This window comes from Populus alba, chromosome 10, assembly GCF_005239225.2.
Source record: "Populus alba chromosome 10, ASM523922v2, whole genome shotgun sequence".
Classification (NCBI taxonomy): domain Eukaryota; kingdom Viridiplantae; phylum Streptophyta; class Magnoliopsida; order Malpighiales; family Salicaceae; genus Populus; species Populus alba.
This window is the reverse complement of record NC_133293.1, coordinates 13945776-13962705: the sequence shown is the minus strand read 5'-3', so window position 1 is coordinate 13962705 and position 16930 is coordinate 13945776. Positions and strand designations below refer to the sequence as shown.

The window sequence follows — 16930 nt, the reverse complement described above, 5'->3', positions numbered from 1 at the left end:
GGGTTTTATGATCCTGATGCATATAATCCCGAACAGGGTAAATTCAGAACGGGTCTTGAATTTGATCCAGAGCGAACGAGGCAAGGTTACACCGATTAAGTTGATTATCCAAGATACCCTAGGCCTAGGGCCTATTAGGTTTTGAACCCATTCTTTACATATGATCTTTTATGATTGAATCTTGATTAAACAATGAATGATTGGTACGTTACTGGATTAAAATAAAACTACTATGGAGAAATTTGTGTGAAGGTTGTGATTGTCTATCGAAAGAAGCTTAATAGTACTACATCTGTTCCGAAGCCTCTAAACTAGATCAAGCAATGAAGAAAATGAAAGTTATAGGTAGAAGTTTCTCATTTTCCAAAAACATTTACATTGCTGGCCGAGGAATGAATCCATCAAAAGAATCAGAACTGCAACCGGGAATGCCAATTTTTAATTCTATCCATCTTCAGAGCAATATAAGCGGACCAAGTGAATCCAAGCTCTAGCTGAAGTTGGGAAAGGGAGCACCGAATGTGATGTGGGTTGAGATTAAACTTAGAAATCTTGTTCTGCTTGTGAGAAAACGTTCACTTGGATTGCCTGGTGTGGATTGTGGTTTTTCGCTGTTCTTCTGCATCCATGATGAGAAGGGGGGGAGAATATTTAGACTTTCTCACTCCAGATGGGTAACCATGGATATCACAGGGACAGATCCTGCTGCCAGCTTTCTTTTCACTTTCCAGAGTCTTTGATTTTGGCTGAAACTTAGCGTTAAGAGTGCCTCTGTTTTGTGCATCTTCCATAAATTGCTTGTGAGGAAAAGCAAGTGAAAATGGTGACCCAATCCAGGTTCAGAGAAGGTGTGTATTTAGAACATCACCTGTAACCTTCTGCAAAACCATTCGAGCTACTGCTGATTGGTAACGTTTATTTGTTCTATTTCCTAATTCAATCATGCAAAATAATCGTTCAACTTTCCCTTTTGAGTTCTTTTTTGCAAAGCCTTTAGACCAATTGCATTCTTTGCTCCACCTTCAGTATGGATTGTGGACCCAGTGAATCCAGATATCCATCTTTAGAGGCCACCGTAAAGGAAGCAATATTGCTCAAAAGATTGACAATGTGGCTTAAATATAAAGCCAGCCCTTCAGTTCTTGAGAGGCTAACTAAATTTTGTTGATGCAGTCTTTGTGGTGACTCTGCTTCTTTTTCATGGTTCTCACCTTCACCGCTTCCGTGGTTGAGGAATGGTAACAGATGGACGAGAAGCCCTTCATGGTTCTCGCAACCCAGGATTTACAAGCAAAGCGCAGCATGATTTGCTGTGCAATAGCATCCACGGAAAAAAATCTAAAAATCGTATTGGAGCCCAGCAAGAGAGCCCACCAAAAGTTTTGATCCAAATCGCATCAACGAAATTACTGGATCGTTTAGAACCCAAGACCCGCATCTTCAATGGTGTCCTGTTAGGAAGATATTGGAATTCACAGTTAAATGACTTGGATTTTGTAATGAAAAATTCTGTCCGGGATCATTGAGAACCGTTAGCTGTGATTATTTGATACTGTTATGTTTGAACGGCTAATTGAGATATTTACAATTATGGTTGGTTTATTCCATGTGTAGACAATGTTTGTGCAAATTAAAATAGTTTGAATGGCTAATTGAGATTTGTTTATTTATTTATTAATGTGGGTGTCCGGGTCAGCTTACGCGCACCTCGACTAATTTCACGGGTCCTGAAATTAACGATCATGAGCCTCTAGTAACCATCATATTAGCAACTACAAAACTTGAATTTGAAACCATAGAGAAAACAATTTTTTTAGTTTTAAGTTCTTATAACTGGATAACATCCTAAATGATTTTAATTGAGATATTTAAAATTATGGTTGGTTTATCTCGAATACATGAATTGAGTTTATATGAATTTATATATATTGTAGCAATACTAATTCATCTGCTGTTTAGTTTGTTCTTTGGAACTCATTATAGTAAAAGTTATGATGGTAATTATTTGTTCAAGAGGTTAAAGATAATACCGTGCTTTTTTTCTCGAAATTGCATTGTATGTATGGTTTTAGAAAGAGATTATTTTAATTTAAATAGTTGGATTTGATGGTTAAGAAGATAATATATATATATATATATATATATATATATATATATATTTTCTTGTGTTTAAATTCCAGGATTAAAATTCAAAAGGATTTATTCTTCTAAATGCTCTAAAACAAAATATAATGATGCCTCTTTAAAATTTTCTAAAAAGAATATTTATTTTTGGTTAATGCGTTCTTTCCTTTAAAAAGAGAGAGAGAGGATTGGTTTTGAAAGTGAATTCACACTAACATGGCTCGTGTAATCTAAAAGACCAATCCTAGAAAACGAAAAAGAAGAAAAAGGTTTTAAAAGATCACCGCATGTAGCGGAGGAAATTGAAACTTCTGCTGGTCTCGGCGTGTTTGGGAACGAAGGAGACAGACAACCGGCAGAGGAGGAGAGGTATTGAAGATTAAAGATGCATTGAATAGCGTACCAACACTGCTAAGAACTCCTTCGTCTCTCTCTCTCTCTCTCTGCTCCAAAATGCTCGATTTCCGAGCTCCTGATCCTTTCCCCTACTTCTCTCTGCCTTTTCTTCTGGGGTGCATAAACATTATATCTGTCCCTCTCCTTCTCCCAGCAAAAGTGAGAGTGCATGATAATGATTTTCAGTACGTAGACATGGAGCAATGTTAACTGTAGAAGGGAAGGCGTGACTCTCTCTCCCTCGCCAGCCACCACTTTTGTCGTTTAAAGAGACGTTGATCGAGACGTAGGGTAATACATGTTCAACGAGCAAATATTATATAGCTTGAAGGACCAAAAATACAAATACATAAAAGTGCCTGATACCTATAAATGCATGCATTATAAATGACAAAAATCAGGATGCGTGCGTAGGGGATCAAGAGAAGACTGTAGCTCAGTCATGGCCATGCTTTGTCGTATTTGGTGTGCTTGTAAAATAACTGTAGGAAAGATGCAAGTAAGATTGCCAAATATTCGTCTTGTTTGAGAGAGGAAAACCTGGAAAAAGGTCATGGAGCCCCTGTGAGCCTTCATGACCGCCCTCTTCACGAGTCGCTTCCACAGTGCTGCAGCGGTTACTCCCATCTCTGCCGCTCTCACTTCTCCTCTTTACTCGTTGCCTAAAGAATTTGGTCATGATTGGTTTTTTCACCTGGTTATTGTATCTGAATTTCACCTGACTTTGGTCTCCGAGAAGATTTGGTAAGAATTAATTTTTGTGCGCGATGCTAATGTGTGGAATTAATAGGGTTTGGGAACCGCGCTGATTGTACAATAGGTGTGATTAATTTGATTTCATTTAAGTTAATTTAATGTGTGTTCGGTATAATAGTCTTACAAGAATATTTGTTAACTGAAAATATATCAAGTTTTTTTAATTAATACATCTTCAGGTGTTTTTTATTAATTCTGATGCATGAAAACTTTCTAAAAAAGCGTTGATATATTTTTTAAAAATATATATATATATTTACTTATTTATTTATTGTTATGGTATGGCGTGGCGTGTTGATAAATAAAGAGTGGAGATACATAGCCCAACAAACTCAATGCTGGTAACATCAGGCACCCAAAAAGGACCTCTGCCCCGGAACGGACTCCTTTATTATTTCTTTGAAAATATTAGTTTGAACTTATATTTTCTTTAAATTTAATTTTTTTTATTAAAAATTATATTTTTATGTTTTTAAATCATTTTAATGTATGCTCTTAAAAAAAAATTTAAAAATAAAAAAATATATATTATTTTAATATATTTTTAAATAAAAAATACTTAAATTATATTTGTTATCATAATTCCAAACACACCCCCACCCACCTAGTTCTTCCAAAGTCAAGCAAAAACAAAAGGGGCTTTTATAGACATCCTGGCGACAGGAAAGTGAGTATGGGCTTTTCATAAGGACTAGTTACCAAATGGCCCAATGCATCGCGCATCCCTTGAAGAGGTGGGCTTCTAAATCTTGTCTCGACAAAGATCTGAGGCCTTTCGATGAGCAATCAGTGTCGTTCCATGACTTGGAATCGGGTAATTATAAATTGTTAATTTACGCACCAAACTCGGACCAGCAATGAGAGGACAGTTTACCCTCCACGACAAAAGTAAAAGGGCTGCTTTAGAGATTTAGAGATAATTATATCATCATAATTATCAGTGTTTAATTAATTTATTTAGTCAGAAGGATAGCATACACGCCCACGCTGCTATACGACCACCACACAGCACGATTACACGGATATGGAAAAGCAACCGTGTAGTCGCAGGACAGGAAACGTGGTCCATCCCAGGCGGGTGCTTTAGCACGCGCTGGAGGAGCGGTTCGGGAAGATAATGGTCAATGAAAAGCAGAAAAACGAGGAAAGGGTGAAGCAGGTGAAGACTGGCCCTGACAGAGCGTGAAAAGCCGCATTAACGAGAGGATCGCCTAATATGTCCACAGGCCTAATCAGACGCGGCATCGTCAGTGTGTATTCACGCCCGCTCAGGTTCTGCTCGCAGGATTCTCGTTTCTTCCTCAACAACCCCTCCTTCCTTGGTATATTCCATTGATACCAGAGAATATCAACAACTCTTCCTCGTCGTTTAAATGGAAATAAAATATCCATATCAATATTTTAAATAAAAAACATTTTGAAATATAATATCTCCTGTACTTTTAAACACTCGTACAGCTCTTTTATTATCTTTTGCCTCGAGTTAATATCCACTCCATTTTTCTTCCCGAAGATTTTTCTTGCATTTTATCAACAAAAAAGAAAAGAAGAAGCTCTGGTGTCCATTGAAAAGCCAAGTGCGACGGTACAAAAATACAGTGTCATAATAATTAACAATAACAAGATGGTACATAAAAAGTCATGTTAACTCATGCATAAAATGGGTATGAGAAGCAAATTTCTTCTCATCGATTATACCATGTATAATAATACATTTCTCTTTTCCGTTCCATGTGTAAAACGATGGTTGCAGCACTGTTGGTTGCATTATTAATGGAGTGTGAATAAAACGATGGATTGTATTTCTATCACTAGATTTATTTATTTCTGTACATTTTCAGTGGTTGAATTGTAAAAAAAAAGGGTCTTTCCTAACTATAATCTTATACATACGCAAAAGCTACAATATACGTATATTTTATGTCACAAAACCATTTCATGGAAGAGCCAATTTAGGAAGAAAATGGGACAGAAAGAAGGAAAAGACAGGTCTGTTTTGATCTTATCAGAAAATATAGAAAGGACAAAAAAGCTGACATAATTGCCAGCAATGGAGACGAAAACGGAATCGCACCCTCGAATATTCAACCCCTCCCTCCCTCCCTCTCCTTATCTTAATTTCTCTCTCTCTCTAAACAAGGAAAATAAATATATTTATACATCGCATATCCAAGATTCGTTCTGTACGCGACGCCCCGACCTCGATCTCCCTACCTTCATAACTTTTTTCCCCTCCCCTCCTTCTCTCTCATTGCAACCTTAATTCCTTACAACAACCTAGCTAATCCCGTATTATTTATCTTAATCATCCATCAATCTTTCTCCGTTAGTCTCGATACCAGTATTACCCTTCTTTCTCTCGCTAGAAACTAGCTCTACTGCTTGTATATGTGTGTGTGTGTGTATAAAAAGGAGTGTATTTTTCTTTTTCTTGGCTGTCATTTTGATTCCATTTTGTGATTCTACTTGGATCCCATATTCTTGTCTCAGTGTTCTTCTCTCCCTTTCTTCTTGTTTTTTTCGGATCTATCTATGCTCTGTAACCAGATCAGCCCACCTGTACATCTACTTACAATCTTTCTACCCCACTACCTGCATCATCATCAGCCTTTACAGGAATAATAACGGGAAGTAAAAAAGGAACTGCCTTTTCCCAAGACTGGATAGATAGATATTTGAACAGATTAAAAATAATGGATTTTGCAGAGAAAATGCAACGGTGTCATGAATATGTAGAAGCATTAGAAGAAGAAAGACGCAAGATTCAAGTGTTTGAACGCGAGCTTCCTTTGTGTCTAGAGCTTGTTACTCAAGGTTTGTGCTTCTTTTAACTCAATTTCTCTTGAACATTTCTTGGTGGGTTAGAGAAAGATTGGAAATTTGAAGTTTGTATGTTTGCTGTAGCGATCGAGGCATGTAAGAGGGAGTTATCAGGGACAACTGAGGATCATAATATGCATGGACAATCGGAATGCTCTGAGCAGACATCGAGTGAAGGGCCTGTTTTGGAGGAATTTATTCCTATTAAGAGAACTCACTCTTCTGATGACGATGAAAATGATAATAATCATGATGATGATGATGATCATCAAGAACAACAATCACAGAATAAGAATAAGAGAAACAAGAGTACCAGCAGCATCAGCAACAACGATCACAAGAAGAAATCCGATTGGCTTAGATCTGTCCAGTTGTGGAATCAATCCCCAGATCCACCTCAAAAACAGGTAATATATTGACCACCACACTTTTGAGTTAATTTGGAGAATGATACGAAAAAAGAAGAGGGTTTTATTTTGTGTGTTTGATTCTTGCAGGATTTGCCAAGAAAGGCAGTGGTGACAGAAGTGAAAAGAAATGGGGCTGGAGGTGCATTCCAGCCATTTCACAGAGAGAAAAGTGTTGGGAAGAGTGGTAATCAGGCAATCTCTAAGGCACCACCTTCAGTGCCGGCTTCTGCAACTAGTTCAATAGCGGGTGCTGTGACAGGAGGAACTGGTGGTGGAGGCAATAAAAAGGAAGACAAAGAAGAGGGAAATAAAAGAAAGCAAAGAAGATGTTGGTCACCTGAGCTGCATAGAAGGTTCTTACATGCTCTTCAACAGCTTGGTGGCGCACATGGTGAGTGAATGGTTCTTTTTTAGGGGAGATTATGGTTTTGTTGTTTTATTGTGGTATGGAATTGAATTGTGTTTTGATAAGTGGTTTCGATTTAATGCAATGTAGCAGCAACTCCAAAGCAAATAAGGGACCTCATGAAGGTGGATGGACTTACCAACGATGAAGTTAAGAGTCATTTACAGGTTGATACCTATGATTACGCATCTACTGTTATTTATGAAATTAATCTTCAATTAGAAAAATGGCATACGGTTATCAAAATCTGTTAGGCTTACAACCTGAATCACCATAGCTTAGTTTATGATACAGGCTGTTTCTGCTTACAACATTAGAAAAAAGTTGTAGTTGGATAGAAAGCATGTCTGAATGCTAGTGTTATATAAAAGTGAACTTGTAATTGGGTTCATAGACGAGATTGTCTATTATTTGCGTAGGAATTCTGAATTTGGTACAGTATAAATTTGTCCCAACAGTTTCAAGATAAGGATCTCCATACACAGAATTAGAATGAAGTACGTATATGTTTAATACAAAATTTCTTTAACAATATCCCTTGGTTATGGTAGCTATATGAAGGCCAGCCAATTTCGGTTATATTTGTATAATGTATATGAAGTCAAACAAAGTATTGATCCTTGTTATGTTTCATTTGTTTCAGAAATACCGTTTGCATACAAGAAGACCAAGCTCTACAGTCCATAATAACAGTAGTCAACAGGCACCACAATTTGTAGTTGTTGGTGGCATCTGGGTTCCACCGACTGAGTATGCAGCAGTGGCTGCCACAACAACAGCAGGAGAAACTTCCACTATTTCCGCGGCCAATGGAATTTATGCACCATTAGCCGCACCACCGCCCGCTGTCCCACAAAATCGACAGCATACACAACCTGAGCACTTGCAGTCAGAAGGGAGGGGCAGTCATGGTGAAAGGGGTGCTCATTCTAATAATTCCCCCGCTACATCTTCCTCCACGCATACTACCACGACATCCTCCCCAGTGTTTTGAGTTTCATAGCGTGAGTGCTGGTGTAGAATTAAAATAAAAATAAGAAGAGTGGTGTATAATTTTTGTAACCAAAGACTAGATCAAAGGCCTCTATATGTGACATAGACATCATTCGGAGTTTTCTTGTGCAGCTTGTTTTTCTGGATTGTATTTTTCCTTGCCATTTTTTTATTTTTTTTGGCAACTCGTCAGCCCAAATTTTGAATAGCGATCCGTGTACTTTAGCACACTGAGGTTTCCAAAATATCGGGGACACAGACAAATAAGCCACATTTGTAATTTAGAGATCAGAAGGCAATACAGCTGGCATGGAAAACAACGCAGAGGCTTCACACATGCATGTTCAAGCATTTCTCACTTCACCATACGAATTTCGGTGATTTTTATAAATAATTTTGAAAGAAAAATATATTGAAATGATATTTTTGTATTTTTAGTTTGAGTTTTAGTTTTAGTTTCTTACAACAACATATTAAAATCATTAAAAACACACAAAACAATATTAATTTAATGATTTTTCATGCAAAAAAACAATTTAAAAATTACCATCTTCACAAAGCAAATACATAGCGAAGCCAATCTTTTTACCAGTTTTCTTCGAAGAGCCGAATGATTTTCTCCATTTGTACCAGTCTCTAAAAAAACTAGATTCTTCCATGATAATGCTTAGTAATTAACAGGATGCTCAACTTCTGTTGTGAGGACCACTTTGTTTTACGAAGAAGACAATGAGGATCTCTTTAATTAATTCCTCTCGCTACAAGTTCAAGCTTAATCGCGGAAATGAAACAGTGTTCTTTCAATTTTTTCACTAATTGAAAAAAGTAGGGAGGTCCTCGGCTATAATCATCAATCACAAGAAAAGGAATATTTATTGACTTGTATGAAGTCTTCCCTTTCAAGAAACACCAGTAATAATTACAAGTTCGATGCGCAATAATAATAATAATGATGATGATGATGATGATAATATCTCTGATTGTTGTGCATGCGTAAATGCCAGTTCTTCCTCCGACAGTAACAGGAAAATGCAGCACTGCCCACATTACGTAGTTTTTTCCCCTCTTTCATACTAGAGGGATAAAATGTGAAAAGAAGAGAATGTGATAAGCACAGTGTCATGCTTTCTGCCTCATTTTCGCAAAATTTTACCTTATTATATAAAAGCAAGTGCTAAATATATACGTGCAAATATAGAACCGAATGTAATTATATATGATATATAGAGATCCAACTTTTGATTGTAAAGCCGTGTAATTTTTTAAACAAATTTGCAGTTCAAATCGCATCCATGTATTCCAGGTCTTGTTATTCGAAGAACAATTTTTTTTTATATATAAAAGAAAACAAATAGAAGAAAATTGAATCGATATTGAAAGGTTCCACGCAAGAGTTTTAGGTCTAAGGAGAGAGTAATCCTAACTTATCCAGAATTAGTGTCATGGAACAATATTTTATTCTTCAACCGAAAGCAAGGGGCGCACAATGAGATAACTGTTCAAGAAAATGTTTCCACTTTCCAGCATTGCTCGACTTGGGATTGACATGAAAACGAGAAACATAAAGGAGCGGAAAAGTGTCGTGAGATGCAAGGATTCGTCAAGCCTTACAAAAAGATCTTGCTTGCCTGCCTAGCCGGCTAGCGATGTGAGTCACAGTGGTGTTATTCAAACAACTCTGCAACTTTAGTCAGCCACAGTACCATTATAATATTAAACGTGTTTTTGTTTGCTTGATGATTGATTGGAGAAAATAACATTGCATGATGTGATTTGTGATCTCTATATGGGCATATTATATGGGAATACTGCTTGTCCTAGCATATTCCACGACTAACGCAAGATCAGAAGGTAAATTTTTTTGTAATACTGTGCGTACATGACATATAGTGACATGAACACGCACTAATTTTAGATCTGACGGGTAAAGAATAATCTGAACTCGGTTTCAAAAGATTTCTGGTTAGAATATGATATCGTATTGACTTATCAACGTTAATATTTATAATGTGAAATTGTGTTTTCTCTGCCCTCGCATCTACGTGAGATGGTGTTTAAAATAAAAACTTGAAATGTGCATATTATAATTCATGATGACCTTGGTGTCCCAGTATAAATATTCTCTGTTTGTTTAAATTATCTTCTGGCAAGGTATATTGATCTGATACCTAAGAATCTTACCTTGTCCAGGATTCCATGTCAATTAACAATAACAGGTGTTAATTTAATGAAGAGGGTGGATTAGGTACACGCGGATACATTTCTTCCCAGATTGGAGCTTCCCTGCTGTACATTTTTGGCCATTTCCATCTCTTTATTGGTCTGCAATCATGTATGGTGTTCACTGTTTAAATCAACGGGTAGTGAAATCTCATTATTTGAGCATGGATTCTGGGCATATTGTATAAAGATAGACGAGAATTAATCCATGGGACTTGGAGTTATATAACCTGCAGAATATATACAGTACATGCCGGAAGGCGGTGGGGATGGTCTATGGCAGAAAGCGTCTCTTCAGTGCATCTTAAGGCCAAATGACTCTTGCAGTTTCTTAAAACCAATAAAGTCATTTCTTGGTTTATGTGGCGAAGTGGAGCTATAATGGGACCTTGGAATATTCCAATGACCCACCTGAGAAATCAGAACAATCTCATTTCAATCAGTCATATTAAAAGCATTTTTATCACCTGTGTCACCTCTCTCTCTAAAAATAAAATAAAATAAAATAAAAACTCTACGCTCATATATACTTCTAGAACTAGCTACATGACACACCCTATGATGCCGGCTATAAAATTGATTGCTAACATAAAAAGATATGTTTATCCAACACTGAGTTTTTAAAGAAGTATAAAAAAACCTAAGATTCGAATAATTGAAAGAAATTAAACGTGCTACTAGAGCAGTTACTACCAACTATACCAAACCAAATAAAATATCATAAAACAAAATTTTCATATTTATATTTAATTAATTTTAGGATGAAATTTCTATTAAAAAAACTAAATTTAACAAAGAAAAAAAATAAAGTAGTGTTAGAGGATGAAACAAAAAAAAAAAACTTAAAAAAAAGAGTAAGCAAACTCGGTGAACCTCTTAAACCCATGTCAATTTCTCAAACTTGTCACCCCTTACATTTTATACTCGAAATCAATCGAAAAGCTCAACACTCAATTAATTTATTAATGAAAAATAAAATTAACTAATTTAATTTAAAAAATATCCTTTTAAAAAAATTTAATAAGGAAAGAAAAAAACTCAAGGTTAAAAATATCATAAAAAGCGAAAAAAAAATACTAGAGGATTAAAAAAAAATGAGCTTAAAAAAAAAAAAAAGAGCTCGGTTATTCTCTCAAACCCTCAATTCATTAAAATTTAGACCCAGGTTCAATTAAGAAACTCAGTGCCTAAACAAACTTAATATTAAAAGATGAAACTGTAAAAAAAAAAAAATCAATTTAAAAAAATCAAGGTAAAAATAAAAAATAAAAAATTAAGAATCAAATTTAATAGGATAAAATCTTCAATAATAAAATTATATATATATATATATAAATCAATTTCAAGAACCATCTTAAATAAAAAATATCAGTCAAAACACCAAATCTTACAAATGAAAACATCCACACACACACACACACACACACACACACACACACACACACACATATATATAATATATATATATATATATATATATAATTTAATAAATCATTTTAAATAAAATAAATAATAATAAAAATTATCGGCATTAAACTAGAAACATGTAAACAGCATGTGTCCCCCGAGTGTGGAGATTCAATTGTCGCCCTGCAAGTGATTTTCAATCACCGGACAACACGGCATGCACTGCCTGAAACCCACAGCAATTGTTCATGCTCCCCCGTCCTTTTCTTATTATTTTTTTCCTTGCAAATGATCCTATTGCCCCTGAAACTGAAAAAAACATGAGAAATACAAATTAACTAAATTATAAAGACTAAAATATCTCTAAATCCTAGGTGCTAGTTCTTTTTTGCAACCAATATTAAATCAGTAATTATATTGCACTTCAAAAAATAAAAAGGATTAATTTAACTAATGAATCCCGTGAAAATAACAATAATATGCCATGGATTTCTAGAATGGGTGGCGAAATAGTAAAAATGTTGTTCAAATCCACAGTACCTGTCTTGAAGAACAGTACTGTTTTACTCCTGCCGCTTATATTTTTATATACTCAAACCCAATAAATTTTTTAAGATACTATTTGTTTTTAATTTTAAAAATATTTGTTAAAAAATTTAAAATTTTAATTTTTTTTCTTTACTTTAAATTAATATATTTTTAAATATTTTTAGATTACTTTGATATACTTATATCAAAAATAATTTTTAAAAACTAAAAAATATTATTTTAATATATTTTTAAATAAAAAATATTTTAAAAAAACAATTGTAAATTACATCAATCAACTAAGCCAAGAGGATGGCCGCTGTGTGTTAATTTTACGGGGTTCTCAACGCCCTGCGCTGTGAGTGATGATCGATCAATTATTTTTTGAATATTTTTTTTATCGCAAGAGCCAAATAAAATGGCAGGTGCAAACCATTAATAAATGAAGCAAAGCCATCGCATCAACATGCATTAATGGAATATAGTTGATGCGTATTTGAATATATGTATATATACTTGTATATCATTCTCGTAGCTTCGTGGCTAAAGATGGCTCTGCTTTATACTTTGATTAAGGCTGGTCGCTTGGATATTATATTTTTTTTTGCCATGCGAGGGACCCGATAAATCTTGACTGCGTAGCATAACATGGAACAGGTCACATTCTCATCTCCAAATCCTTTTTTCGATCTTGGAATTGGACCTGAGACTTCTTTTAATGGAAATCTGGAAGATTCAAAGCGCTAGAAAACGTCTCAAATCTTAATGAAAAGGCTTCCTACTTTTAATATAAGATGCATGCACTTGTGCTTATGGGCATTCCCGTTCACGCCTTTTGTTGGTCCATTGGCCTTTCCGTATGAGCACCTTTTGTCGGTCCAGTGGCCTCTCCGTGTGAGCCTAAGGACGTATGAAAAAATATATATATATAAATAGATCTGAAACCAGAAAGAAAAACGAACAAGGAGGCCTGCAATTTGTTTAATCCCCCTGCTTTCCCGCATTTATCACAGCATTTGATCCCCTAAAAACGAAATTAGCACAAAATTAACCACTAACAAATATGCCCCTCTTTTTCTTTTTTTACAGGTTGCGGGTCCTGTTATCAGATACCTATGGACAGCTGTGCCGTCTATAATGGTTTCCAATTCCATCATGAACAGCTGTGCACGACTGTAAGTATTTTATTACATCTCTTCATGCCATTGAAAAAGTACTTATGTTTTGATGATGACAAGACAGCACAATTTCAGCGAAAGTACAAAAGCATATCAAAGTCTTTCCAGTTGAAACACACCAGTGATCCGAACGTACGAACACGAACTGGGAAAAAAAAACCCAGTTTCTGTAACTGTTTCTATACCATCTTAGTTGGCAGTATTGCGATATTGTACATTAATCTGGCATGTTCTTAGAATGAATACATTGCACAAGTCATTTTCTCTTCATTTTTACAGACAATATTCAGGATTCTGAAAACAAGTACGCAATACATGACAAAGAAACCAAAAATCGATTTACTAAACATTACCCGCGTGAATTTTAAAGATTTCAAGGTGCTAAAATTTTGTGTATTAAAGATAAGGTGTTTTATTGTTGCCTTCTTTTTTCTTCAAATTAAAAACAAGAAAAAAAAAATATTTTATCAATTTTTTCGTTTTCTAATAAAACTTGACTCGAGTAAATTGGTTGAACAGATTTTCATTTTCCATTTTCTTCCTTCGCGGTCTTGCCTAGTATGAAATGGTACCAGCTTATGGGTAGAGAACTGATGACAATCAACTTTTTCCAGCATAATTAGGCTGTCTTTGATAAACCAAGAAATGGATTCAAGAAGAGGCTCCTTAACTTCCAGAACTCAGTTGGGAACAAGTTTACACGTATAAAATAACATTTTTTTATATCACATTCCATACAGTGGATTTTACACGTATAGTTCATCCTTTCTCTCCTTTTTTTGTTCTTTTCAAATTCTTCCTCTGTGTTGTGCAAGAATTTCAATTTAGGTGCGCTAGCTATAGTAATTCCCATGTCGTGTTTGCAGTATCCAAATTTATGTACCCCCATCCTAATTTTATTTCAATGGAAACTGACGAGGTTAGATAAAAGAAAGTAAACCTTGAATGATTGAGGCAAGAAACCCTTTGCTATCGAGGTCTCCATTTGTCATTGGTGCAATGAACCTAGAAAATAAAGACAGGAAGTTGATAAAAAAAATGTTATCAGGAAGTACATAAATGAAGTAGAAAAAATCAAGGAACAGGTTGAATACCTGGCCTTCAGCAACTTTGCAAGCTGAACTGCATCTTCTAGTCCTGAAACCAAAGTAAATTGTGGCAGAAGCTGTTTAACCAGGCCCTTCGAGTCTTTGTCCTGAAAACAGTTCCTATGACGAGTGTGATAACAATGTTGGCACGTTCCTTCTCAAGAAAATCCTTGTTGTATACACAGTGAGGCTCACAGTAGAGTGTTAATTGACCTTGTGGAGAATTGATGAGGTATCTGAGTTCATAGCATACAAAACACCATAATGTTAGCAAGTACTAAAATAGGTACTAAACCAAGGGCAATCCAAGTAATTAGTAGTTCTCTTCAAGCACGAAAACCTCTAACCCCTTCTCATGATGCTGCCAAGGAGGACCTAAAACTGGCCCTGCGGGAGCTTTAACTCCGACTTTAGAACCATTTTTAGCTTTCATTTCAAAACTCTGACCAGGTTCTAGATATGTGACCTGAAAGAATCTGAGGTTTGTTTGTGTTTGAATGTGGAGATGCCTTAAATCATCATCACTTAGAAAAGACACAGCTTATTTTGTATCATAGCATTGCATGTCCGGTTGCAAAGCTTCAAACTGGTTTAAAAGTAACAGTGCATAGCTTGGTCATAACAATGTCAAGAAGAAGGTTCAGAGTAGAGAGAACACGTGCACTGGCAAGACTTAGAAGCCTAAACACCATCCTGTTTATGCGACATAACCATAGTTTTCTAATCTGAAAATGGAACCATAAGCCATGCTCTGCTAATCTGACAATAGAAAGGACTCCAATCAAGAAAAGTTACTCTATGCTTTTGGCAAGTGTTTAGGCTGCTTCAATTGACAAGCATGCATATGTGCAGGAATGTACGCACGCATGAAGGCACTCTTAGCAAGCAGGCATGCGCTACACAAAGGCGTGCAGACAAAGAGAAACAACCTGGAATTTATTTTCATTGAAAGAGCGAAGAGCAACTTTCCAATTCTCTAGCTTGTCTTCTTGCACGGTCAATTTTTAAAGCACTAGAAATAAGACATTCTTCTTACAAGCAAAGAAAAATCATACTTTCTTCCATGAGAATGGCATAATGATGAAATGCTTTGGATGGGCATAAAGATTTCACAGAAGACCCCCTATTGAGAGGGGGAAAAACGTCACTTAAAACAGATATCAGTTAAGTCCATGTAGATGCTTTGCAAGTCTCTGTGTTGATCTCTTTTTCTCTCTTGATCACACAGTAGATAATGTTCATGTCCTATTTGAATAAATTGCTTGTACTCAAGATATAAGCTTGTACAATAGATACAGCCAGAAATGAGGGATAAGATTTGCAACCGAGAAAAACTTACATTACTAAAAATGGATGCGGCAAAGGCTTAGCATTTGGATGATCGAGAAAGTGTCTTTAAGTGGCAATGATCATGTAGGCTTTGAGAGATCTATAGGCAATCCACTTCAGGAAGATCACTGAGCTGCATTAACATTGTAACCAATTTCCAACAATCACAATCATTCCCACAATGAATTACAGAGGAAAACAATTGTAAAATGCCATCCCACATAAATCTTAATGGATAATGGACTACAAAATTGACTGTGTGTATACTGGAATAACCAAAATGCAAACTGCACGAGGGCAAAATTAAGCTGGCAATTAGCACTTAACATAATAATTCAAATATTAGGAGTAGTACCTGGAAGTTCTTTAGGACCTCCTTGGCAGCATCATGAAGCCCGGGGATTCCAAAATCCAAGTTACCCTCCAGGAAGAGGTCGACCAAAACATTAGCCTCGCCCGCCTCTCATAAACAACTATTCCCCTAAAATTAAAAGAAAGATGGATAATATTGTTAACAAGAAAAAAACTGGAAAAAAAAGGCAATCATGCAGAAGGGAAGGGATTCCCAGGTGAAGGAGACGGAAAATGTCACCTCCAAGTAACCGAGCATGAACACAGCAGTGGCAGTGGCAGTGGCAGCAGAAGTGGACCCAACTGTGTTCTCTTCTTCAGAGACGGAGTAACTTGAATGATCTTCTCAGGACGGGTGGGTGAGAATAGCTTAAATGGAGAAAGGGGTCTGGCTGTTCTCCTATAAGGATTATAGAAAAGAGAGTAACAATTGCGTTGATGAAGAGCGATGAGAAGAGAATTTAAGGAAGGTTAAGGCAGAGTAACGAGTGTTCTTTAGCTTAGTGAAGTTTTTCTTTTCCCTCCGCTTAGCTGTTTCTTCCCGCGAATTCTTCCATTAAATTTACTTTCTTCCGTAAATGGCTAACGACTCTTCTCAATCGCATGGGTTTGTTTCTGCCACGTGGCTAGCAATCACCCATCATTTTTTAACAGGTGCTATAGTTACGTTTTTAAAGTAGTCATCTTCTTTCTTTAAAAAAAAAAAAAATTGTCTGATTAATGTCGTTTTGCTTTGAAATCAAAATGTGTTACTTTAAAGGATATTGTTATGCTTTTAAAAAAAATGCCAATTTGTTTTTTGAATTTTTTTAATTACACATATCAAAGATACTAGTGTTACTTTAAAGGATGCTGAAGGCTCGCCACCAGACAAATGGGTACGGCAACCATCCTTCCATTGAACCAACGATGATCTGGTTTCAA

At 35.8% G+C, this 16930-nt stretch overlaps 1 protein-coding gene across 2 annotated transcripts; it reads left to right on the top strand.

Annotated features, from left to right (window-relative positions):
- The first annotated feature begins 5448 nt into the window (after window positions 1-5448).
- LOC118047695 (transcription factor HHO3) lies at window positions 5449-8056 on the top strand. Of its 2 annotated transcripts, none has more exons than XM_035057060.2 (5): window positions 5449-6090; window positions 6181-6503; window positions 6594-6897; window positions 7006-7079; window positions 7556-8056. In XM_035057060.2, exons 1-5 carry the CDS (start codon window positions 5970-5972, stop codon window positions 7904-7906), a joined length of 1173 nt encoding a protein of 390 aa, XP_034912951.1. In that variant the 5' UTR covers window positions 5449-5969; the 3' UTR covers window positions 7907-8056. The 2 variants fall into 2 exon arrangements, with proteins under 2 accessions (XP_034912951.1, XP_034912944.1); XM_035057053.2 differs by having other exon boundaries at window positions 7003-7079.
- The last annotated feature ends 8874 nt before the right edge of the window (window positions 8057-16930 follow it).